This window comes from Prionailurus viverrinus, chromosome C1, assembly GCF_022837055.1.
Source record: "Prionailurus viverrinus isolate Anna chromosome C1, UM_Priviv_1.0, whole genome shotgun sequence".
Classification (NCBI taxonomy): Eukaryota; Metazoa; Chordata; class Mammalia; order Carnivora; family Felidae; genus Prionailurus; species Prionailurus viverrinus.
The window spans coordinates 128587895-128614177 of record NC_062568.1 but is presented as its reverse complement, the minus strand read 5'-3'; the positions used below and the strand labels follow the sequence as shown (position 1 = coordinate 128614177).

General features: G+C 38.1%; 1 protein-coding gene across 4 annotated transcripts; it reads left to right on the top strand.

The window, feature by feature from the left end:
* Positions 1 to 1539: 1539 nt before the first annotated feature.
* RTCA (RNA 3'-terminal phosphate cyclase) lies at positions 1540 to 25594 on the top strand. 4 transcript variants are annotated; one of them, XM_047873027.1, is made up of 11 exons: positions 1540 to 1801; positions 1910 to 2010; positions 3802 to 3945; positions 7192 to 7315; positions 9754 to 9812; positions 11349 to 11490; positions 12356 to 12480; positions 14978 to 15036; positions 19794 to 19888; positions 22422 to 22526; positions 25223 to 25594. In XM_047873027.1, the coding sequence occupies exons 1-11, from the start codon at positions 1757 to 1759 to the stop codon at positions 25322 to 25324; spliced, it is 1101 nt and encodes a 366-aa protein (XP_047728983.1). In that variant the 5' UTR covers positions 1540 to 1756; the 3' UTR covers positions 25325 to 25594. The 4 variants fall into 4 exon arrangements, with proteins under 4 accessions (XP_047728983.1, XP_047728984.1, XP_047728985.1 ...); XM_047873028.1 differs by lacking the exon at positions 3802 to 3945; XM_047873029.1 differs by lacking the exon at positions 1540 to 1801 and having other exon boundaries at positions 3787 to 3945.
* The last annotated feature ends 689 nt before the right edge of the window (positions 25595 to 26283 follow it).

Sequence of the window (26283 nt, the reverse complement as noted above, 5' to 3'; positions counted from 1 at the left end):
ACTGCTACTGCCTTCCTTCAAATTCTTATTATCTCTTGCCTAGATTATTACACCCTTGTCATTTTTCTCGTCAGGTTCTTAGCCCTATTTTACCCTCCATATATTGCCAAAGCCAACAATCTAAAATGCAGGTATTAGTACTTCCCTGATTAATATTTTGTGGCAAGTCCCTCATATTGCAATGTCCCAGATTAGGTTAAATACATGGAATATGTGTCCCCAGAATGTCTCTGTCACAAAAGTAGTAGACACAAATTGTTAGGGTTAGTAGACATGGGTGTTTACATCAGATCACTAGGTTCATACCCAGTCTTCTAGTTAACAACTGTGAGGACTTGTAGCAAATTGTTTAACAAATGCACCGGAAAACAGAGGTAAAAATAGTAGTACTTCAACAGGTTGTGAATGCATGCAGTGGCACCCAAATAAATGCTCAATAAATGTTGTCTGTGGGGCGCCTGGGTGACTCAGTCAGTTAAACCTCTGACTCTCGAGTCTGACTCAGGTCATGACCTCACGGTGGTGAGATCCAGCCCCAACATCAGGCGCTGCTCTTCCAGCATGAAGCCTACCTGGGATTCTTTCTCTCTCCGCCTCTCCCACTCTCACTCTCTCGCTCTCAAAATAAAACATTAAAAAAAAGTTGTCTGTTATGCTGTGCTTTATCATATTCTAATTTCTGTCCTCCCCATTTAGCTGTAAGATTGATAATATGTTAAATATCATTTATATTATTATTGAGGATGACATTGTAATTATTACTTCTCAGTGTCTCAAATACACCTCCAATAAGTTCATGGTTGAAAGTGCCTTACTCTTTGCTTACCTAGAGGCTTGCATAGTATATGATACTCTGTTATTGCTGGAATTGAGCCACAGGCAGGATCAAGAAGCGGACTATTGTTTCTGCCATGGCCTAAGGTGAATGGTGTTAGTTGCACTGTTCTCGGGAGTCATGAACTTGCCCTTACTCTTGGACAAGGCACCATAACTGGCTTTTTAGGTCATTATATTACTGAATCTGATTCTCCCCTTTTCCACTCACCCCCGAATCAATCGTGTTTCACAAGAGAAAACGAATACTATTATTACTAGTACTACTACTACTGCTACACCCACATACCCACACCAGCCCCCTTGTGAGTAATCACAGGCTCATGGGTATCGAAGAACAGGCTGCAGAGAGGCAAACCCGACCAGAGAGAAGGACCCTGCAATGCAGACCTTTCTTACATCTTCAGCTCTAAATGTCTCCAGCTCTGGATACAGCAGCATCCTCGAGAAAACAGACATAAACACAGATGTTTGCAAAGGCTGAGAGGCAACTGGAGAATCCAGTTTGAGTTGAAACGTAGGCTTTCTTCAATCTCCATGTTTTGCTGTATTCGGGGCTCCAGTCCTCAACCCGCACATTTCCTACCACGCCCCAGGGTGCCTCCGGGGCCGCCAGCCCTTCTCGGGAGAGCGTGGGATTTGACTGAATGGGCTTGGCACCGCCTCTTTTAAGCACCGCGTGGCGCGCACGCGCACTGCCGCTGGGCAGGGAGATCCCGGGTTCTGGACACTGAGTGCCGGGGTTCGTTTCCGCTGCCTCCGGTTTTCCGAGAGCGGGCGCTGCTTTCGCGCTTCCGCTAGACCCCCGCGGCCCCCGGCGGGGACGGGGGTTTCGGAGCTGCGGTGCCGGAGCGAGCGTCTCTTCTTCCTCCCACTCGGGCGGAGGCTTTGTCGCTGCGGGCCGGGCCCCAGGACGCTCCCAATGGCCGGGCAGCGGGTGGAGGTGGATGGCGGGATCATGGAAGGGGTGAGTACGGGGCCCGAGGCAAGGCCGGTGGCGCTGCAACCCAGGCTGGGAAGGAGAGCGTTCTTGTCTGATGTTCTCGCTCTCCTCTCCCACCCGCACCCTTGGCAGGGCGGCCAGATCCTGAGGGTGTCTACAGCCCTGAGCTGTCTTTTGGGCCTGCCCTTGCGGGTGCAGAAGATCCGAGCCGGCCGCAGTACGCCAGGCCTCAGGTAAATCGGAGGCGCTGGGGGGCGGAGCCACGGGACTGGGAGATGCGGCTGGGCGGGCGCAGGGCTAGGGGACTGGGGGTGTGGCTGGAGGGGCGGAGGGGCTGAAGGGGCGGAGGGGCTGAAGGGGGGGAGGGGCTGGGGGGCGGGCTGCAGTCCTTGGGGTCTGGGGTTTGATCGGACTTTGGCGCTGGGGAATCGGGAGCCCGGGTAGTGATGCTTGGAAGATCCTCGTCCTAAGGTTGAGGAATGTGTGGCCGGGCCTCAGGGTCCCGGGGGGAGCATGCTCAGGCCTGGACGGTTAGCCATAACCAGGGCTGTGCAATCTGGAAAGCCTCAAGGGGCAAGTTGAGAAAATAGGCCATGTTTTCTCCATATGGCTAGAGTTCTCTCGCTTCCTGATGCGTTATCTTTTAAAATGTTTTCCCGCGTCATCGGGCATTCCGAGTACCTGGAGAACTTGCAGCAGCCGGCAAGATGGATCAGGGCAGAACAGCCTGCGTGGCCAGAGAAAATCCCACTTTTTAATCTGTGTATTCTCTACTCTGCATATTTTAGAATCATAGCTCAGGAAAGGGCCCTGAGATGTTATTGTAGCTTTCCTTAAGACCTCTAAGAAGCTATGAATACAGCCAGAATTATTAGTTGTGGACAGGGAAAAACCTTAACATTTGACCTTGTTTCTTCCGTCTGGGAAGCTAGGCGTGCCACTAGCTAAATTTCAGGTATGTGCTCCTGTTAGAAGGGGACCCAGGGTGACGCCAAACTGATTCCTTTGGGCATTGTAATAATAGATCAGCAATCTCTTAGAGTGTTATTTTATCCACATTTCATTTTGAAATTATTAAAAGGCAATTATTGATATATGTGCACATTCATTCCCTTAGTCACAGCAGTCGTTTGCAGCAGTGAATTTATTAGTTTGCTAGAGCTGCCATGACAAAATACCAGACTGGGTGGCCTAAACAACAGAAATTTATTTTTCTCATGGTTCTGGAGCCTGCAGGTCCAAGAACAAGGTGGTGGCAGGGGTGGTTTCCTGGTTTCCGGGAAGATTCTTTTCAGGTTTCTCTCCTTGGCTTGGAGATGGCCTCTCTCTTGCTGCCTCTTCACGTGGGCATCCTATGGGCATGTGTACCTCTGCTGTCTTTGTATGTGGTAATCTCCTCTTTTTATAAACATACCACAGAGAATAGATTAGGGCTTACCCTCTTTTTAATTTTTTTAAGATTTTATTTTTAAGTAATCCCTATACCCATCATGGGGCTCAAACTTACAACCCTGAGATCAAGAGTCACATACTGTACTATCTGAACCAGCCAGGAGCCCCCAGATTGTCTCTCTTTAACATGATCATCTCTTTAAAGGCCCTGACTCCAACTACTCTCACATTCTGAGGCAGTAGGGGTTAGGGGTTCAACAGAAGAATTTTGGAAGAACATAATTCAGCCTGTAACAGGTACTATAGATTATTGAATGACATGCAAGTGAGATTGGCGGCATTTAGTTTTATCAGTTTTCCTCTTTGCACACTTCTCATTCGCAACAATGTATCAGCATATGTGTTTTAGCTAAAATAAGTGGTCTGGAAGGACCCCTAAAAGATGCCTACTAGCAGGCAGTCTAGCTAGGTACATAAAAACCCAAAAGAAGCTCTGACACTGAAGATAATGGCACTTGTTGTGGTTAGACCTTGCTCTTTTCTTGCCATTGCAGTTTTATAAATGGGTCATAAGATGTGGGGATATAGGCAGTCTGAATGCACACGTTTTGATGCAGTATTATGACCTGAAGGCCTCAACATTTATCTGGACTGGAAATGATTCGAGATTTGTGTGATGGGCAACTGGAGGGGGCAGAAATCGGCTCAACAGAAATAATGTTTACACCGGAGAAGATTAAAGGTGGAGTCCACACAGCAGATACCAAGACAGCAGGGTATGTGTCACTTATATTCCATTTAAATATGGGCTTTGGAGCTAGACCTGGATTCACATGCAGGTACTACCACTTACTAGACAAGTTGCTTAACCTTTGAGCTTTTGTTTCCCACGTTTAAAAAATATTTTTTTAATGTTTATTTTTGAGACAGAGAGAGCACGAGCAGGGGAGGGGCAGAGAGAGAGGGAGACACAGAATCCGAAGCAAGCTCCAGGCTCTGAGCTGTCCAGCACAGAGCCTGATGTGGGGCTTGAACTCACTAACCGCGAGATCACGACCTGAGCCGAAGTTGGACGCTTAACCAACTGAGCCCCCCCAGGCGTCCGTTTTCCCCACATTTTAAATGGAGAAAACAGTAACCTTCCAGGGTTACACTTTATGTAGTTTTGGATAGCTGTTATTATATCTAGAATTTTCTTATGTGCATAGTATAGGATATTTGTTTCTTTTTATTATTTAGAAACTGAATATCTGAAAACGACTAAGTTTTTATGCATTGTAGTAATAGTAGTTTTTGCATTGTATGTAGCATATTTAGTTCTTGGCTTACAGCTAATTATGAGTCATATTCTACTTTTAGTCTAAGTATTTTTGTTGTCTTTTTTTTTTTAATGTTTATTTATTTTTGAGGCAGAGGGAGACAGAGCATGAGTGGGGGAGGGGTATAGAGAGAGGAGACACAGAATCTGAAACTGGCTCCAGGCTCTGAGCTGTCAGCACAGAGCCCAATGCAGGGCTCCAACCCATGAACCGTGAGATCATGACCTGAGCCGAAGTCGGCCGCTTAACCAACTGAGCCACCCAGGCACCCCTTGTTGTCTTTTAATAGATAACTTATGCTACCTTGTTTAGAAATTTGTAGGTTTGATCTTGGTTTTTTTTTCCCCCTTTGCAAAAGTAGATATTTAACAATTAAATTGAGCTTTTATCCTTTTCCAGGAATTCTTCCTTTTATCGACAAAACAGCACTTCTTGTGTTTTCTGAGTTATTTGGCTGATTGCTGTTGTAAACCATATCTTTTTACCAAAATCCTATCCATTCACTAGGAAATTGGATAAAATAGGAACTAGTAGTGGAAACCTGATGCCAGTTTGTGTCAGAAACTGTTTTAATAGATTTTGATTATTTTAGTTTATGAAAATATTTAGTGATAATTGATACTTGAGTAATGCTGTGAATAGACCTCTGTGAAAAGGGACCTGCTGCCAGGCCCAAGGCAAGGTTTGCCAAATGAGAACTTTCTAAGGGGATTAAGGAATTTTGAGGTATCTTTCTTTATAGTCTGCATATTATTTTGGGTATTATCCTGTACAAAAAAGGGAAAGGGGATTGTATTTAACCAACTATCTAAAAATGAACTAAAACAGAATTGTAAAATTTTGAAGCTGCAAGAGGGAAGTTAGAAGCCATGTATTTCCAATCCTTCCTCCACTTAGTGAATGAGAGAATGGTATTAAGTGATTTACGCAAGGTGATGGAGTCAGAGACACAACTAGAATTAGAATGTAGGCCTTTTGACTTCTAATCTAATAGACTGTAAGAGAGATGAGTTTAAAGTTGTGAATCCAGCTCAGTTTAGGAGACTAAAACCAGCTTTTTCCTGGCAAGAAAACTTATCTTACTTCTTCACTTTCTAACATTTTTACCCTTAACTGTGATTACAGTACCATGTGTTTTCTCTACTGTCTACCTTTGTTTTTGCATTTTCCTATTCCTAAAATTAAGATTTTCTGTACTATTCTTAGAATCTGATTTTATCAGGGGAGTAGGGAGAACATTTAAATGTTGGGTTCCTCAGAGGGAATAAACACTGAGAAGTTTAGTAGTTTTAACATTATAGTTTATTGTAAACTAAACATTTTCTAGTTTTTTCACTTGCTCCTAGGCTTAACTCCTTGAGAACAGGGATTATATTGTATACATTTTCTCTTATGATATCTGCCACATTATGCAGTCAGTAAATTTTTACTAAATTAGTGAAATGCATTGTCACTTATAGAAACTGTTTATTTCAGTACATATGCATTGTTACTATAAGAAAGTTAACTCTTTTTGTATTAGAGCCTATGTCTAATCTATGCTTCATCTATGTCTATCTATGCTATATATGAATGTGACAGCTCATTTAGAAAATCTGACCAAGTGTTTCATTTTATAAAATATATTCTATAATTATGTCTCATGACTTCTCACATTATTTTATTAGAATGAGCAAACAGAGGTGAGTTACAGCAAAGATTATTTCCTTTAAACTTATTTCCATGTAAAATATTCAGCTGTCAGTCTTTGTGAAATGTTATCCTATCATATCATAAACTCCATGATGGTAGGATCTGTATCTTAACTTGATATTTGGAACAATGCCTTGTGCATGGTAGAGATTCAAATACAATTATTTAAGTATTTCTAGACCTTGACTTTGTGTGTGTGACTGTCACTGTATGAATGTTATTACAATTTAATTGACCCTATTGCCTCTGGTGTGTTTTTAGACTTTGCATTAAATGCATTTTCATAAATTGTACTTTCAAGAATCCTTTTATGAAAATGTTATAAAAATTGGGGCACCTGGGTGGCTCAGTCGGTTGAGCGTCTGACTTTGGCTCAGGTCATGATCTCACAGTTTGTGAGTTGAGCCCTGCATCAGGCTCTGTGCTGACAGCTTAGAGCCTGGAGCCTGCTTCGAATTCTGTGTCTCCTTCTCTCTCTGCTTCTCCCCCGCTTATGCTCTGTCTCTCTCTCTCCTTCAAAAAAATAAATAAATAAAAACATTTAAAAAAAATTTTAAAAATGTTATAAAAATGGTGTCATTTAAAAAAAATCTTTTTTTACTTTGTAAATTAAAGAAAGATCATACAACTAATGTTTGATTCAAACCCAGATTTGCTGATCATTCAAGGCCAGTTCCTTCTCCTATAAAATACTGTCTTTCTTTAAGATTCAGGATTTTATCATTCAGTTCCTGGGGTGGTGGTGTTTTTTTTTTTAAAGTAAGTTCTACACCCAGCGTGGGGCTCAAACTCATAACCCCAAGATCAAGAGTTGTTGCATACTGTACTGACTGAGCCAGCCAGGTGCACCGCCCCCCTCTTTTTTTAATGGGGTATTTTTTAACTTTAGACTTGGGTATACACCTGCCTTCCCAGTTGTCTGTGCCTCAGTGAATGGTGCTGTGTAGTAATACCATGATCTTAAGACTTTGAAAATAAAATTCATTGAAGCCTGTTTTGCGTTCTCCTTAGGAGTGTGTGCCTCTTGATGCAAGTCTCAATGCCCTGTGTTCTCTTTGCTGCTTCTCCATCAGAACTTCGTTTAAAAGGTGGAACTAATGCTGAAATGGCACCACAGATTGATTACACAGCCATGGTAAGGGCTTGTGTTGTTATTGATGAACATATCCTGAGTGGTTTCTGTGTATGCCTGTTTATTTCTTTATGGTGTGTAGTTCTGTTGTGGGAGAAGGTAAAAGATTGTGTTTACTTTAGATTTTGTGTTGTATCTTGGAACAGTGCTCATAGTGAATTCTTTTAAAACCTCAAGTGTAATTGTTGCGTGAATTACATTACTTATTATATAAATCAGTCATTTTATAAATACAGGAATTATGTTTTGGAAGAAAAACTTCAAAACAAAAATTAAACATGCGTTTGACAAGAATTGAGGAGGATGCGGAGAAATTGGAACCCTCGCACAGTATTAGTGGGAATGCAAAATGGTGCAGATATTATGGAAGACAGTGTGGAGGTTCCTCAAAAAATTAAAAACAAAACTACCATATAATCCAGATATCCCACCTTTGAGTGGGATTATCTTCAGGATCTTGAAGAGATATTAGCATTTCCGTGTTCATTGCAGCACTATTCATAATAGCTAAGATGAGAAAACAACCTAAATGTCTGTTGATGGATGAATAGATAAAGAAAATGTGGCTTATACATACAGTGGAATACTATTCAGCCTTAAAAAAGACATTCTAGAATATGTGACAACATGAATGAACCTTGAGGACATTATGCTAAGTGAAATAACCAGTCACATGAAGACAAATACTGGCATGATTCCACTTGTATAAGGTATCTAAAGTAATCAAATTCATAAAATCAAAGAGTAGAATAGGGTAGAGGGAAGAGGGCAATGGGGAGTTACTAATCAACAGGCATAAAATTTCAGTTAAGCGAGATGAATAAGCTCTAGAGAGCTGTACAACATGTACCTATAGTCAACAATAGGATATACTGCATTTAAAAATTTGTTAAGAGGTAGATCCATGTTAATTAGATAAACTATAAAAAATTAAATGCCATATTTTGACTATAAATTTTCAAAATGATGACACTCAGTGTTGGCATACTTAGTAGGAGAGAGAAGTAGTATCATCTTTCTTTTCCTCCAGGTTTATCGAGGTGTAATTATTTATAGTAAAATACACCTTTTTAGTGTAAAGTTCTGTGATTTTTGACATATGGTTGTGAACAAGCCACCACAATCAAGATACAGAATTACCGTAAGAAATTACCTCAGACCCCTTTGTAATCAGTCCCTATGCCCCAGTTCTTGGCAACTACTCATCTATCTTCTGTCTTGGTTTTGTCTTTTTTTCAGAACACCGTATGTAGGAGTAATACTGTATGTAGCCTTTTGAGCCTGTTTTTTTTCCCCCCACTTACCATAATTTGTTTGAGATTTATCAATGTCACTTGTTTTAGCAATAAAAGAGAAGTAGTATTCTATTATACGGATGTCCCAGTTTCTTCATCCATTCATCTGTTGAAGGACATTTGGGGTGTTTCCAGTTTCTGGCAATATGAATAAAGTCTGTATAAACTTTTACATACAGGTTTTTTCGGTGAATATAAGTTTTCATTTCTTTTGGGTAATTACCAAGGAGAGGTGTTGCTGGTAATAGTAAGTATAGATCTAATTTTATGACAGATTGCCAAATTGTTTTGGCTTCCAAAGTGGCTGCATTGTTCTGCATTTTCACCAGCACTGTATAAGAGTTTCAACTATTCTGCGTCTTCACAGAACTTGATATTTAATTTAATTTTTTTGCCATTTTAATAGATGGTATAATCTTTTAGAATTCAATTTAATAGGGTGTATAATGAAAGTTAATCTCTCTTCACCTAATAATTCCACTTCAAGGAAATGACCCTAATTAAATGTTACAGAATGCAGCCAAAGATAAATGTTAAAGGTATTTGAGCATAGCATTATATGCTATAATCATCATTATATGATATATATAATTATGCAAGTGAACACTTGGGGAATGGCTCAGCAAATTATGCTAGAATTCCATACGGTTATTCAAATACTGTTTAGGAAGAATTTTATGATGTCAGGAAAAGGCTTTTGTTTATAATGTTAAATGGAAAAAATGAGGATAAAACCTTGAATATGCAGTGAAATTTCAAAGTATAAAAAAATTGAGAAAGCAGAATGGAATGCTGCTTATCAATATCCCCTAATTTCTTATGTATTATATTGCAAAGGATTAGTTAGGAAATACTGTCCTGTGGAGTAAAATAACCACTGGGATCAAGGATCGTGAGTTCTGGTATTTTTTTCATTAGATAGACTTGCACAACCCTGATTAATTAAATGTTAAACTTTTAATTTTAATTTACATGTCAGTTATTTTATTTGAGAAATAGAACTACCCTACACATTTTTATATCAGTGTTTATCTGTAATACCTTCTTGTCAGCTCAGTGCAGAGCACTTTTGTTTAATAATACTGTTTAATACTTGTTGAATCAGTGAATATTTGTGGTTAACGTAACAATAAACTGATTTTCCAGGTTTTCAAACCAATTGTGGAAAAATTTGGTTTCCAGTTTAATTGTGATATTAAAATGAGGTAAGTTACTTATTTGTTAGCCCTTTTACCCACTATTTGTGCTAAAGATAGTGGGAAGCTTAGACCTTAGAGAATTATTCTGGAACCCACTACTTCTTGTAGAAAATAATTATGTTTTATGGCTTAAAAACAGTAAGCAGCAGGCGCATGGGGACTTGAAAGCAGATATATATGGTATTTGCTTGTTTCTTCGGAGAAATATTTTCAAGGGAATTGCTACACTGAGGGACCTTCATACCTAGTGTTGTTCATGTTCAGCACAGATTGAATACTTTCTATGCGCAGACAACTGGACTAGGCAATGCAGGGTCATAAAAGGGATTCTTCCCACGGTGCAATCAGAATTGTTTCCCTAAGAAGCACATTGGACTTTCAGGTTATTTCCCTTCAAGGCTTCCCTTCTGCCACATGATAACAAGGCCAGATTTCTTGGTGTGGCATTTAAGTGTGCTGCAGTCCTGTTGCAGTTGACCTTTCTAACTTCATTCCACCTTCTCCATGTGTTCTTTTTTCTTTTTTTGGAAGACAGAGAGAGAGTGAGCATGAGTGGGGGCAGGGGGTAGGGGCAGAAAGAAAGAGAGAAAAAATCTTAAGCAGGCTCCAACGCTCAGGATGAGCCTCACTCACGGCTTGATCCCATGACCCTGGGATTATGACCTGAGCTGAAATCAAGAGTTGGACACTCAACCAGCTAAGCCACCCAGGTGCCCCTGTCCTCCACGTATTCTAACATATGATTGCTTACTATTCTTTAAACTTACTTTGTGCCTTGGGCTTTCATGTCTTTGTTCATGTTTTTCCTTCCCTGCTCTCCTAAAAACTGGAAATCCTATATTTTTTCAAAATTTAACCTGTAATTTCTTGTGTGAATTGTCCATGAGTGTGTCTCAGTTGGAATTCATATTTGCATCCCTCTTGTAGTCTTTTTTACAGCCTGACTTGTGTTCCAGTAAGTTGTATGTAGAGCCATCTCTCTACCAGATGAGGGAGCTCCTTGCAAATAGGAGCAGTTACTCTCATCTGTATGTTCCCATCCTCTTCTATAGAATAAGTGACACTAAATATTTGAGTTAAAATTTTGTTTGTGTTGACTTAATATTCATCGTATTTTATTGAGTACCTCCTACGTATCAGACATTGTTTTAGGCACTGGAATATTGCAGGAAGAAAATAGACAAACTCCTGCCATCAAGGAGTTTATATTCTAAAACAGCACTGTCAAAAAGAATTTCTCTTCATTGATGGGTATGTTCCCTATCTGTTCAGTAAGGTAGCCACTAGCCACATAAGACTGTTGAGCACTTGAAATGTGGCTAGTGCAACTGGGAAGCTGAGTTTTAAATTTAATTTAAATTTAAATAGTCACATGTAGTTTGTGGCTACCATATTGGACAGCACAGATCTAAAATGTTGCTTGGAAATTTCAAACACGAGTTGTATGTTTGGATATAATTCATGTGTTATTTTATTTTAAATGTTGAGCTGTATTTTTGTCATATAATAAGTTTATGTGAGTATTTGTCATACTCTTTGTAGGGGCTACTACCCAAAAGGGGGTGGTGAAGTGATTGTCCGAATGTCACCTGTTAAACAGTTGAACCCAATAAATTTAACGGACCGTGGCTCTGTGACTAAGATATATGGAAGAGCTTTTGTTGCTGGTGTTTTGCCATTTAAAGTAAGTTGTCTAGAAGTGTATGTGGGTCTTGGTAAGTATTATATCATCTAAATTTTGAAATCATTGAAAGTACTTAATATTTTTTTTTACGATTTTATTTATTTTATTTATTTTTATTTTTTTTTAATTTTTTTTTTTTTCAACGTTTATTTATTTTTGGGACAGAGAGAGACAGAGCATGAACGGGGGAGGGGCAGAGAGAGAGGGAGACACAGCATCGGAAACAGCTCCAGGCTCTGAGCCATCAGCCCAGAGCCCGATGCGGGGCTCGAACTCACGGACCGCGAGATCGTGACCTGGCTGAAGTTGGACGCCCAACCGACTGCGCCACCCAGGCGCCCCTACGATTTTATTTTTAAGTAATTTCTACACCCAGCATGGGGCTAAAACTTAGAACCCTGAGATCAAGAGTCACATGCTCTATGAACTGAACAGGCCAGGCACCCCAAAAGCACTTAATTTTTTTTTAATGTTTTATTTATTTTTGGAGAGAGAGCGCAAGCGAGCATGTGAGCAGTGGAGGGGCAGAGAGAGAGTGGGGGACAGAGGTTCTGAAGTGGGCTCTTTTCTGACAGCTGATAGCAGCAAGCCCGATGTGGGGCTTGAACTCATGAACCGCGAGATCATGACCTGAGCTGAAGTCAGATGCTTGACTGACTAAGCCACCCAGGTGCCTCAGAGCACTTAATTTTTTAATAAATCTTTTAATTAAAACTTTCCCTTGAACTTACGTGTTACACTTGAAGATCAAGCTTTTTCTTAATCCCTGTAAGAGATACTCATTACTGTATGTGTCTTTGAAGGCTTGAAAACAACTGTCAAAATAATCATTATTTTATTCTCTTTTTCTGTCTTGCCAAAATAGGTGGCAAAAGATATGGCGGCGGCAGCTGTAAGATGCATCAGAAAGGAGATTAGGGATCTGTATGTTAACATCCAGCCTGTTCAGGAACCTAAAGACCAAGCCTTTGGCAATGGAAATGGGATAATGTAAGACAATGTACTTTTTCCTGGATACTGATTGAGAGCTCTGAAGTAATTATCCTGTTTAAATTAAATATCTGTAGTTCTTTTGTTTAAGTTTTACAGTTTTAAAAAGGCACATTTTTAAGGATAGTCCTACCCAAACCAGTAGTGTGATGAATTAAGATGATTATTTTATTCTGGATTTTTTTTTCCTGAGGATGGTTTGCCTTTTATTACATTGTAAGAGCCCTTTTGCTCTTAACATTTCTCTTAACATTTAAGAGAACTTAAATGTTTAAGCTAATCAGAAGTTAGCCTTTGAAGCTGATCCTGAGAGAAATATTTCTAGTTGTTTTTCTGTACTTCAAATGTGAAGTCCATGTACATGTAAATATTAGATATGGCAAAGGTCTGTTTAGAAAAATTTATAGGGGTGCCTGGGTGGCTCAGTTGGTTAAGTGTCCCAACTTCGGCTCAGGTCATGATCTCACGGTTTTTGGGTTCGAGCCCCGTGTCAGGCTCTGTGCTGACAGCTCAGAGCCTGGATCCTGCTTCAGATTCTGTGTCTCTCCATCTCTCGGCCCCTCCCCTGTTCATGCTCTGTGTCTCTCTGTCTCTCAATAATAAATAAACGTTAAAACAAATTTAAAAGAAAACATTATATTATTTAATTACAAGTTGTTGATTTAATATAAAAATGCTATTTTTTTTTTTAAAGATTTTTTTTTTTTCCCAACGTTTATTTATTTTGGGGACAGAGAGACAGAGCATGAACGGGGGAGGGGCAGAGAGAGAGGGAGACACAGAATCGGAAACAGGCTCCAGGCTCTGAGCCATCAGCCCAGAGCCTGACGCGGGGCTCGAACTCACAGACCGCGAGATCGTGACCTGGCTGAAGTCGGACGCTTAACCGACTGCGCCACCCAGGCGCCCCAAAAATGCTATTTTTTTAAGTTATTTTTTCATGAATTTATTTATTTTGAGGGAGAGAGTATGCACGCATGCACGTGTGCAAGTGGGGAAGGGACAAAGAGAAAGGGAGAGAGAATCCCAAGCAGGCTCTGTGCTGTTAGTGCAGAGCCTGACGCAGGGCTCGACCTGAGCTGAAATCAAGAGTCGGACGCTTAACTGACTGAGCCACCTAGGTGCCCCTAAAGATTTCATTGTTAAGTAATCTTTACACCGAACTTGGAGTTCGAACTCACAACTCTGAGATTAAGAGTTGCATGCTTCACTGACTGTACCCCAAATTTAAGACTGCTTTAATTGAGTTTTTGAAGTATGAGAGTATCTCTTATGGATAGAAAGTCTCTTTTTTGGAGTTTCTACTAAAGCTTTTAAATGCAGACTTAAACATTCTGCATTTGATACTACTATCTAAAAACTGTAAAATGAAACCAAAAATTTCTGTAGAAATACAGTTTTTTTTATTATTGAAGTATAGTTGACACACAATGTTACATTAGTTTCAGGTATACAACGTAGTGATTTGACAATATGTTATGTTTTGTTCACAACAAGGGTAGCTTCCATCTGTCACCTTATAGTGCCATTACAATACCACTGACCGTATTCCCTTTGCTGTGGCTTTTATCCCTGTGACTTATTCATTCTGCATCTGGAAGCCTGTATCTCTCGCTTCTCTTCACCCATTTTGCCCATCCTCCTATCCCTTCCCCTCTAGCAACCATCCATTTGGTCTCTGTATTTATGGGTCTTTTGTGCTTTTTGTTTGTTTTGTAGATTCCACATGTAAGTGAAATCATGTGGTATTTGTCTTTCTTCATCTGACTTATTTCACTTAGCATAATACCCTCTAGGTCCATCCATGTTGTTGCAAATGGCAAGATCTCATTCCTTTTTATGGTTGAGTAATATTCCATTGTGTATACCACATCTTCTTTGCCCATTCATCTATTGATGGACACTTGAGTTGCTATTGGCTACTGTAATTATTGATAGGTATGTAATTATTGCCATTTTGTTCATTGTTTTCTGGTTGTTTTTGTAGTTCTTCTCCCTTTCTTCTTCTTTTGCTTCTGTTGGGAGTGATGACTTTTGGTAGTGTTCTTCCTCCTTATTTTCTGTGTATCAAAAGTTCTAGTTTTGTGGTTCATATATAACATCCTAAGGATATAGCAGTCTACGTTAAGTTGGTCACTTACATTCAAACACGTAGGAAGACCTTTTCACTTTAGATAATAATAAAACACTTTATAGTACAGTAGAAATGGTATCATTTGGTGTGAATGATGTAACTTCAAGGAGAGCCATTCCTTACCTGTGAACGGATTAGAATCTAGTGTGACTTTTGTCAGATGAGCTGAAGGGTACTAATGCCCTGATGAAGATGGAGAGTGCTAATCATCCTGTTCTCTGTGGGAAGAATTTCACTTTTGCAGTTTACTAAGTAGATCTGATTCTACATATTTAATAACCACTATTCCCCTGGTTGTATTTGTGTGTAATTTTAGAATATTTATTGCATAGATAGTAATCCTTTTTTTTTTTTCCTATTTAGCATTATTGCTGAGACATCTACTGGCTGTTTGTTTGCTGGATCATCGCTTGGTAAACGAGGTACAGATAAATGAAGTGGGTTCACAGTTCCCAGTGCTAGTGTAAAAATTTTTAATTACCTGTCAGGATTAGAACATTATAGCATGATAGATGACAAGTATAAAAGGATATGATTAACTGGTTCTGTTTTAGAGTCAGTTAAATTTTTAGTATTTCTCCTAACTTTATACTTTGAAAAATTTCAAACTGATAAGAAAGTTGAATGACTAATTAGCATCCATACACTGTTCTCCTAGATTTACCAGTAGTCAACTGTTAGCTACAAGTTGTGTATGTTTCTGAACTATTTCAGTGTAAGTAGGAGATACCATATCTCTCCCCTGAGTACTGCATCATGCATGTCCAAAGAACAATACCTGTCTAATCATGATACCATTTTTACGCCCAAAGAATTTGTTTTTTATATTCAACCTAGTCACTTGCCTCCAAAATACTTTTTAGAGCAATGGGGGATTTTTTTTTTTTTTTTTTTTTTGGAGCACTCCCAGCAATTGGTCATCATTTCTGTTTAGTTTCTTTTCTACTACAGAAAATATCACCTTTTTTTTCCCCTTTCATGATATTGACGTTTTGAAAAGTCCAGGCCATTTTCTCACAATTTGGACTTGTCTGATTGTCTCATGATTAGATATATTCAGATGAAACATTTTTAGTAGGAATATTGCATAGGTGGCTATGTACATTCCGTTGTATCACAACAGGGTTAGGGATAAGGTCAGTTTGTCCTTTATTGGTAAAGGTGACTGTGATCATTTGGTTAAATAGTATCCTCCAGGTATGTCTGCTATAAATTCTTTCTCTTTTTATAAGTAGTAAGTCATCTGGGATAATACTTTGATACCATCCGATTATCTTATTCCTATACAACTTTCATCCAGTGGCTTTAGTGTCCATTGATGATTTTTCCCTGCATCAGTTATTACATTGGTGATTTCAAAAAACAGTATTTTTGTGAAAGGGAAATGTAGTTAAGATTGAGCATATTTGGAAGAAGAGAGATGTGTATACTTCTGACTGTTAATATTTGAAGTTACTTTTGCCATCGAGGCAAGGCGACTTCTAGTTGAATTTCTTGATGTTTGTGTGGTAGTTGATTGCTTTATTCCTACTTTGTAGATCTTTAAAACATGCTTACCCTTGCTGTGCTGTTTTACCACATTATTATTGCTGAATACCAAAAAATTCAGATAATCTTATTCTGCTCATTTGGTAGATGTAGATACTAGTTGGGTATCAAATCTTAACAACATAATAGAATAAATAAAATTAATGTCTCCAGTTGACCTGGCTTAAATGAATTCTATTTAAAACTGTGCTATTTAAACTATGGTTGGTGGACAAGTAACATATCAGCATCATCTGAGAGTTTGTTAGAAAAACACATTTTGGGACTTATTCCATACCTATCAAATTAGAATCTCTGGAAGTTGAGCCCAAGGATATATTTTAACAAGCTTACTGCATATTTCTGAAGTACAATGAAGTTTGGGAAGTAGTGATCAAAAATACGTATTTAGAGTACACTAATTACTTGTTAGGGACAGTGAAGAATCAGTGTGGATAGTGAGCTACTGCATACAGGATCTATGGGGACTTGAGGAAGCAAAGATAATGCCAAATATAAAGCAGAGACTGGGAGCCCATGTAAGTAATAAGTGCTTGGCAGACATTGGGTGGAATATGAGTTCATTGGGCACCAAGATGTGCCAAGTACTATATGCTAGGGTCATAGATATCTGAGCCACTGTCCTGTTTCCTGGCTTAGTCTGGTAGAGGAGACAGACCATGGTATTCCCAGGGCATCATAGGAACACAGGGGAAGAACAGCTAATACTCCTGTGGGGGCTGGTTGACCCCAAATCTGGCTTCTTGCATTCAACAATCCTCTAGTATGTTCTGTAGATAAGTAGAAATTACCCAGATGAAAAAGTGAGCTAAGGAGGAAGGACAAAGGACAGTGCTGACAAAAACAAGTGTTCTGTGTTTGGGCAACTACAACTATGTATGATGAGTGTAGGGTCTGGAGCAGGGAACTGGAGATGAAGTTAGAGAGGTTGACAGAGGCCAGATTTTGAAGGACTTTGTTGACAGGTCATATAAAGGAATTTGGGTTTTGTCATGAAGACATAAAGATTAAAAAAAAAAATTTTAAGTTTATTTTCACAGAGAGAGAGGGGGAAGGCAAGGGCGGGGCAGAGAGAGAGAGAGAGAGAGAGAGAGAGAGAGAGAGAGAGAATCCCAAGTAGTCTTTGCACTGTCAGCACAGAGCCTGACATGGGGCTTGAACCCACAAACCGTGAGATCATGACCTGAGCCAAAACCAAGAATTGGGTGTTTAACTGACTGAGCTACCCAGGCACCCTGAAAGCATTAAAGATTTTAAGGAGGAATGTAATATCAGATCTTTGGAAAGGTAATTCTGATAGCTATGTGGTTGATTACAGGAAAACCTTATTGGAGGCAGGAAGACAAGACTGTTGCAGCTGTTTAGGTCAGAAATGATGAGGGCCTATACAAAGGGATTCAGTGATTGGGGCTAGAGAGGTGAGTACTGATGCAAGAATATTAGGAGAGGGAATAGATATGGCCAGTTGGATATGGGAAGTGAGGAAGGCAATGTGAAGAATAACCTTCTAGATTTCTACCTTGGGTACCTAGAAGCATTTCAACTTGCGACATAGGAGGTAGAGTTAGTTTGCCAGGGTAGATGATAGTTTTAGGTATATCGCACTGAGATTGTAAATCAATCATTACTTTGTTATTAGCAATACTTAGAATTAACTTTGCTGACCAGCCCTGAAAAAATTGCTCATATTCCAACAACACTTTTCTTACTTTGTCATTTGAGACCACTTTTACTTTGAAGTTGTCTTTGGACAACACAGTTTCAGAATGCACAGTATTTATTTTTAGAATTATAATGGTAGGAGGGAATAGATGATAGAGCAATATACTTGCTCTGATTGGCTTCTGCTGGTGCTCTCCCTTGTTTCCTGTCAGGCACAGATGTCAAATGAGATGGGATTAGCAAATGTAAAAGCAGCTTGGGGTCTTGTCTCTTAGTCTAGATAGTGTATATATTAAGGATATCAGAGAGAATGTCAGCTTCCGTTATCCCCTTTCATTTCTTATTTAAATTAACTAGAAAATTATCAGACCCTGAATCCTAACATCTAAGAGTTATTACCAGAAGTAACATTGGCTAGTTGTCCATGACATCATCTGTGGTAGAAGCAGTAACCTGTAACTGATGAGTCATGTTTGTCACTATTTCAGCCACTAAAACTATTTTGATCTTAGTTTACTTATCTATTGAGTGAGAGAATTAGCCTGGAGAGTCTCTCAAGTCCTAGCTTATACTGTAGAATTTAGTACCTACTGATCCTCTGGTTCTCTAATATAGAAGTGTATTTTTATGTTGTCTTAGCAAAGGAAACAGTTCCTGTTACTTAGTACAGGACACACATAGTAGGTACTCAGTATTAACTGTTATTATTAATAGCTTATTTTGAACCAGTCATGGTATTATATGCTTTGTAAGTATTATCTCTAATTTCTTTAACAAGTTTTACAACTTAGGTATTACCATGTCCATTTCCATTTTCATTTCCATTTGGAAGAAGCAACCTAGTTTACCCAAGAAGTTGAGATTCACACCACATGTTCCAAGCTACTTCATTCAGTCATGTACTTGACTGATTGGTGTTGTAAAGATAGTTAATTTATTATATTATAATGACTGCTTTAATGAGAAACAGTTAAAATTTTGAAAATTCCACTTTCCTGGGAACTCTTACCAAGGTATACATATAATCAAATGAATTTCCAAATATAAAATAGGAGCAAAAATTAACCACATTCTCATTCCTTAAAAGACATTTTTATTTGTAGCCGGGGCTTCTTTTAGTTTAAAGTAAATACTTTAAAAGCATCATTTGACATTCCACTGCTTCTGACACACTTATTTTGTATTCAGCATTGTATGAAGATTTGGGGCATGTGTGGAGAAGCAGGGAGTGGGATGTGGGGATAAGTATTCTGTATTATTTTCAAAATAAGGTAATGCCTATTTAAATCTTAAAGGAATAAAATTTTACAGTAGTTGATATGAGAATTTTTATCAGCTTTTCCTTACATGAAACATAATTCTCTGACTTCTAAAAAATACCCTTTAATTCTAATGGATTGCTTACAGACTAATTATAACATGTATAAATTGCAAATTTCAAATTTTGACAGGCATAGTGTTATAGGATTATAGCTTTTTTTTAATGAAAAAAATGTTTTTAATGTTTTTATTTATTTTTGAGAAAGAGAGAGACAGAGTATGAACAGGGGAGGGGCAGAGAAAGAGGGAGACACATAATCCAAAGCAGGCTCCAGGCTCTGAGCTGGCAGCACAGAGCCTAACGTGGGGCTCGAACCCATGAGCTGAAGTCGATTTCAACCGACTGAACTCAACTGACTCAACTGACTGAGCCACCCAGGTGCCCCCATAATTAATACTTTTAAAATAGGGCCAAATACAGCCTGGTTTTTCCTCCACTAGGTTCATTTAAAGATATAAACCATTTGCATGTGCTAAGCTCTCAGAAGATTAAATATATTTAAAAATCTTGGGTGAGTTGGTTGGGTGAGTTCAGAGTAGGCGCCTAAAAAAAGTTATACCAGTGCTAACTGAGATATATTAATTCAAATCTTTGATTCTTAGTAATTGATGTGCTTTGTTGTGTGTTTTTACATTGTGTCTGTTGTAGGTGTAAATGCAGATAAGGTTGGAATTGAAGCTGCTGAAATGCTGTTAGCAAATCTCAGACATGGTGGTGCTGTGGATGAGTATCTGCAAGACCAGGTAACGATGCTTTTAGGATAAAACCTTTGAATCTATTAGATTTGAGTATTGGATAATTAGATTGAATATACATTTTATTTTATTTATTTATTTATTGAGTTTTAAAAATTTGTTTAAGTAATTACTACACCTCATGTGGGGCTTGAACTCTTGACCCTGAGATCAGGCGTCTTATGCTCCTCCAGCTGAGCCAGCCAGGTGCCCCAGACTGAATATAAATTTTATCACTTGGGAATGCAAGCTGGTGCAGCCACTCTACACAGTATGGAGGTTCCTCAAAAAAGTAAAAATAGAACTACTCTACGACCCAGCAATTGCACTACTAGGCATTTATCCACGGGATACAAGTGTGCTGTTTCAAAGGGACACATGCACCCCAATGTTTATAGCAACACTGTCAACAATAGCTGAAGTATGGAAAGAGCCCAAATGTCCATCAATGGATGAATGGATGAAGAAGATGTAGTGTGTGTGTGTGTATATATATATATATATATATATATATGTATATATATATATATATATATATATATATACACACACACACAGTGGAGTATTACTCAGCAGTCAAAAAGAATGAAATCTTGCCATTTGCAACTACGTGGATGGAACTGGAGTGTATTATGCTAAGTGAAATTGGTCAGTCAGAGAAAGTTAAATCATATGACTTCACTCATATGAGGACTTTAAGAGACAAAACAGATGAACATAAGGGAAGGGAAGCAAAAATAATATAAAAACAGGGAGGGGGACAAAAACATAAGAGACTCTTAAATATGGAGAACAAACAGAGGGTTACTTGGAGGGAGGGGTGGTGGGCTAAATGGATAAGGGGCACTAAGGAATCTACTCCTGAAATCATTGTTGCAGTATATGCTAACTAATTTGGATGTAAATTTTAAAAAATAAAAAATAAAAAAAAAATTTATCACTGACTTTGAGAGACTGATTGGCATGTCCTAGTTCAATCAGTTTTTAAATATTTTTCTGGAATTTATATTCCTCAGATTTCAGTTTTCATCTTGACCTGGCCATGGCATTTGGTACAGTTGGTCATTCTTTCCTTCTCTAAATTCTTTGCTCACTTGGTTTCTGAAGCACTGTTTTCTTTTCATCTCCCTGACCATGTATTCTAGTCTTTTGGTAGTTTGTTACTGCTGTTTTCATCTTCTCAACTTCTAAGTTTTAGAGAATCCCTAGGCTCAGGCTCATGCCTCTTTCCTTCATCTGTATTCACTGGCTCAGTTGTTTTGTCCAGTCTCATAGCTTATGTGCCACCTGTGCACAGACAACTCCCAAATTTATATCACCTAGTTCAGGCCTTTCTCCTTAACTCTATCCCTTGTGCCTGTCAGCATCTCCACTTGGATGTGTCATAGACCTCTTAAACTTAACACATTTATTCATATGGAGAAATGCTGGTGAATATTTCGAAGTAAGATCTTTTTATGGTCCCCTGTCTTGATAGATTTTCTTTTTCTCTACCATACTTTTCTCTCCTTAATCTCAAACCATCAATCTGCATTTAGAAATGTATTCTTTAGGATTTCTTAACTGGTTTCTTTCCTTTGTTGTTGGTTTTTTTTTTTTTAAGATTTTATTTTTTAAGTAACTACACTCAGTGTGCAGCTCAAGCTTACAACCCCAGATCAAGAGTCTCATGCTTCACCAACTGAGCCATCCAGGTGCCCCTTAACTAGTTTTTGTTTTTATTTTTATGTTTCTTTTTTCTTTTTCTTTCTTTCTTTTTTTTTTTTTGAGAGAGAGAGAGAACAGGGGCAGAGAGAGAAGGGGGAGAGGATCTGAGGCAGACTCTGTGCTGACAGCAGAGAGCCCAATGCAGGGCTCAAACTCATGAACCATGAGATCATGACCTGAGCCGAAGATGGATGCTTAACTGACTGAACCACCTAGGTACCTCTCCTTAACTAGTTTCTTATTTCCCTTATTTCTAGTCTCTCCTTTCTTGCCCAACTGTACTCTATACTCTAAGGAATTCTGTATTAGTGTATTTGTTTACCCACTAAAATGTAAGTTTAGGGGCCGCTGGGTGGCTCAGTTGGTTAAGTGTCCGACTCTTGATTTCAGCAGCAGGGCCTCCTTGGGATTCTGTCTCTCCCTCGCCTCCTCCCCTCCCCCTCATGTGCATGCTCTCTCTCTCTCTCTCAAATAAATAAACTTAAAAAAAAAGTTGTAATTTTAGACAGTGGAAGAAGCTTGTCATATTATATATTCCACCTTGTAGAGACAGTTGGTCTGATATATTAACTTTTAACTCTCTGTTTTATTCTTAAACACAAATTTTAGAAAGGCTGTATTGACAACTGCTACTGAGCATTTCTGTACCACAACACAGACTGTGGGTGACAGAGGTTTTCTGTCATCTTCTTAGGACTTCTGGAAACCTAAAGAAGTAGAAATGCTTTGAGCTATTTTGATTTCTAGTAATATTTTCATATGGTAAGCAGTAGAATTTTAACTCCAAATATTAGTAAATGTGTGAAAATTTTCTTCTTTGTTCTTTTTTTAATAGCTGATCATTTTCATGGCATTAGCCTGTGGAGTTTCCAGAATAAAAACAGGACCAGTTACACTCCATACACAAACGGCTATACATTTTGCTGAACAACTAGCAAAGGTGAGTATTCCTTTAGAAAGAGTAATTGATTTTTATCATAGCCAGTTTTGGGTCAGATTGTAATAAACAGGATACTTGCTATTCCTCACCTAGTACTTCTTGTGTGGCAGACACTGAGCTGAGTCAGCAGTTGCCCTGAATCATCTTACTCTGCATAACCGTTTTATTTTTTAAAGTTTATTTATCTTGAGAGAGAGAGAGCACGTGTGCGTGCAAATGGGAGAAGGGCAGAGAGAGAGGGAGACAGAATCCCAAGCGGGCTCTGCACCACCAGCACAGAGCCCGATGAAGGGCTTGAACACACTAACCATGAGATCATAACCCTAGCCTAAATTAAGAGTTGAATGCTCAACCCACTGAGCCACCTAGGCGCCCCAGCTCTGCATAACCATGTTAGGTTGCTGTTTATTTTTATTCGCATTTTGCATGTGAGTAAAGTGTGGTAAAGGGATTAAATTAACTGCTCAAGCCCACATAGTTTGTTAGTGGCAGAGCTGGGCTGTGAACAGACCTGGGAAAGCACACGGCAAAGCACATGTGTATTGCTGCCTTATAGGGTAAAAATACTTCCATGAGAACTATGAAATCAAATCATAAGGAATTCATGGTTGGCCAGAAACTTAAATATTTATATGAAATTTTACATGTTTCATTTTCTTTTGATTCTACGGTAGAATAGAATATTTGCTGAAATTTTAACACCAGTCCCCTAAACTTTTATAAGAGTAGATTTATAATTTTTTAGTGAAACAGGGTTTATTAGTATACAAGCTCATATTAATACCTTTTCTGCAGGATTCTTAATTTTAAAAAAATGACTAAATTTATATGTTTTATCTGAAACTAATGTAATTTCCTTATAGCAAATTTGGAAAATAAGGGGAAAAAAACCTACCTATAGTCCCTTTTGCCAACAACCACTGTTGACATTTAGGTATTTTCCTCTTAAAAGTGTTTCTCTTTTCATTTTTTTTTTTTTTTTTTGCATTTACCACATATAGCTTCATTTCTTGCCTTTTTCAGTAATTGCATGTTCCTGTTTTGCTATAGTCTTTATAATGTAATTTAATAAAGTGATCTATAATTTATAACTCAGAATTTTATGAAGGAAGGTGACCTTAAGTAGTTTTAAAAATTATAAAAATAATGCACATTATTAAAAAAAATAGCTATTATAGAAGGGTAGCAAGCACAAAGTTGGGAGTTGCCCTGCTTCTAACCGTTTATTTGTATGATTTTTAATAACATACACCTTTTTTCTTGTTATTAGAAAGCATAGATAGATTTTGATTCAGTTGTAGGAAAAGGATAATAGGAATTGAAGGTAAATTATATTTCATGTCAAGAGATAGTTAACTGTACTTTTTATTATTCCATTTATGCTGTATTATCATTTTTTCTTTGTAAACTATGATCTCCTTGATGGCAGGGACTAAGTTGCATTCATATAGTCCTCACTTTTTATAGTACTTTGCACTTTGCATATAGTGGACACTAACATGTTATTTGAAGTGAATACATAGCGGAGAGTGCTGTGAATTGGAATTTATAGCTCTGGTTTCTTGTTCCGCTTTGTGGTATCTTACTGAGTGACTTGAGGCAAGCTGCTTTTTCTTTCTGTGCCTCAGTGCAGATAATTCATCTGTAAAATCAGAGACTGGTCAATAGTCCATTAAGACTCCTTGTAACTTTAAATTTTTGTAGTTTCAGTATATTTATATGTAGGCTAGAAATGATTTCCTTGAGTGTTCCTGTGTTTCATATTTACATAATGCTTACAATTTGAAATGTATACATATATATAGTTACACAAGTAATTGGCTATGTAGCTCAGAATTCAGTGCTTATTCATTCAACAGTAATTTTCAGTGTCTACTATATGCAGTATACTGTCACATAATCCTGAAACTGGAATAATTTGTGAATATCACTATGCAGTAGGCCCCAGAATGATGGTTTTCAAATTGTGTTTCATAGAATCCTAAGGTCTTAGGCGCATTTGAAATCCATTTGCTACAAATTCAACCTACTCAATTGTTTTGATTTTAATATTTTTATCAGAATGAATGCAGTAGCTTTAAAAAAAAATCATGTTTCCAGAATGCAGTGATAGAAACCAAATATTTCAAAGCCAAACTTCAATTAGTTAACAAGTGAAAAATACCATGTTAAGGCCAATAAAGATGAAGGGCATCCCCCCACCTTCCTTCTTTGAACTAGATTTTTTTGAATAGCATATTTAGGGAATTAAATTGACAAGAAAAATTTGAGGGGATTTAGAAACTTGATCTTGACAAGATCAGAGAAGTATAAATGCTTCAAAGCTATGTTTTAGAAAAAATATAGGAAGTAGGTAGTAAAGGGGTGTTATAGTTAACAATTGGGATTTTGAAAATGGTATTTACCTAGCTGCAAATATCCTGGGGATTTTGATTCAGTGGATACGGAGCAGGGCCTAGGCTATACATTCTGACAGAACTCCACAAGTATATATTACTTTTGAACAAGAGTCATGCTTCTGGAGCAAAATATTTTATATTTAGGTATTGAATTTCTCATGAGTCATTTGATCTTTGTGCCTCTAGCTTCCTCAATAAAATGAGTTTGACATTAATTACTTGCCTATTTATGTTGGACTTAAGGGCTTTCTATCTCTCTTTATATTACTTATATACTAAATGCTTCTCTGGTTTCAGGCTAAATTCTCTGTGAAGAAATCAGAAGATGAAGACGATGCCTCTAAAGACACTTATATTATTGAGTGCCAAGGAATTGGGATGACAAATCCATATCTATAGGGTATTTGCCTTTTAAATAATACCTCAATGATATATTGCACTAATTCATTTCATAAATATTACACAGCAGTGAATAAGCAGTAACTTATTAAAGACCTGACTTAAATTTGGAGATGAAGTACAGAGTGTTATAGCTTTGCTGAGAATGCTTCATCTAATTAATCTCACTTTGACTATCTCCTGAGATAAAGACAATGAAATACAAGAGTTGATGGATATGTATGATAGCTGATTTCAGTATTAAAGTATGGAAATAGAGTATTTTTTCTACCTGAAGTGTGTTTTTCTTTCTTATATAATAGAGTAAGTCAAGGCTGTAGATTTGGTCTGTAATTTGTGTCTGGTTTTAATTAGGTTACTGAAACCTTATGCATAATGAGACAACTTTTTGCACAAGTATTTGCTGTGTCAACAATAACATTTAATAAGCATTTTCTCATTCTAATTATATGTCTCTTCTTTCTAGTGGGCACTTGGTAAATATTGATTTTGAATCTGGTGAATGTTTTGAAAGCTGAACAATGAGGATTGCAAAATTGAACCCTAGTAAATTTGTCCAAACTCAGCCCAGATATGTTTTTGTTTGGCTTTCAAAACATTCAACAGATTCAAAATCTAATTAAAATATAATTGAGCGGGGCGCCTGGGTGGCGCAGTCGGTTAAGCGTCCGACTTCAGCCAGGTCACGATCTCGCGGTCCGTGAGTTCGAGCCCCGCGTCGGGCTCTGGGCTGATGGCTCAGAGCCTGGAGCCTGTTTCCGATTCTGTGTCTCCCTCTCTCTCTGCCCCTCCCCCGTTCATGCTCTGTCTCTTTCTGTCCCAAAAATAAATAAACGTTGAAAAAAAAAAAAAATTAAAAAAAAAAAATAAATAAATAAAATATAATTGAGCGCCTTTACAACAGAATGTGCTTTTCATCACTCGCTGTTATCTTATACCTAGTCTGTTTCCTCATTTAG

Excerpts from the sequence above, each read along its gene's own strand:
- RTCA (XM_047873027.1), top strand. The coding sequence starts at position 1,757 with ATGGCCGGGCAGCGGGTGGAGGTGGATGGCGGGATCATGGAAGGG. Across the intron at positions 1,802-1,909 it reads ATGGCGGGATCATGGAAGGG|GGCGGCCAGATCCTGAGGGT; the intron begins GTGAGTACGGGG and ends CACCCTTGGCAG. Across the intron at positions 15,037-19,793 it reads ATCATCGCTTGGTAAACGAG|GTGTAAATGCAGATAAGGTT; the intron begins GTACAGATAAAT and ends TGTCTGTTGTAG.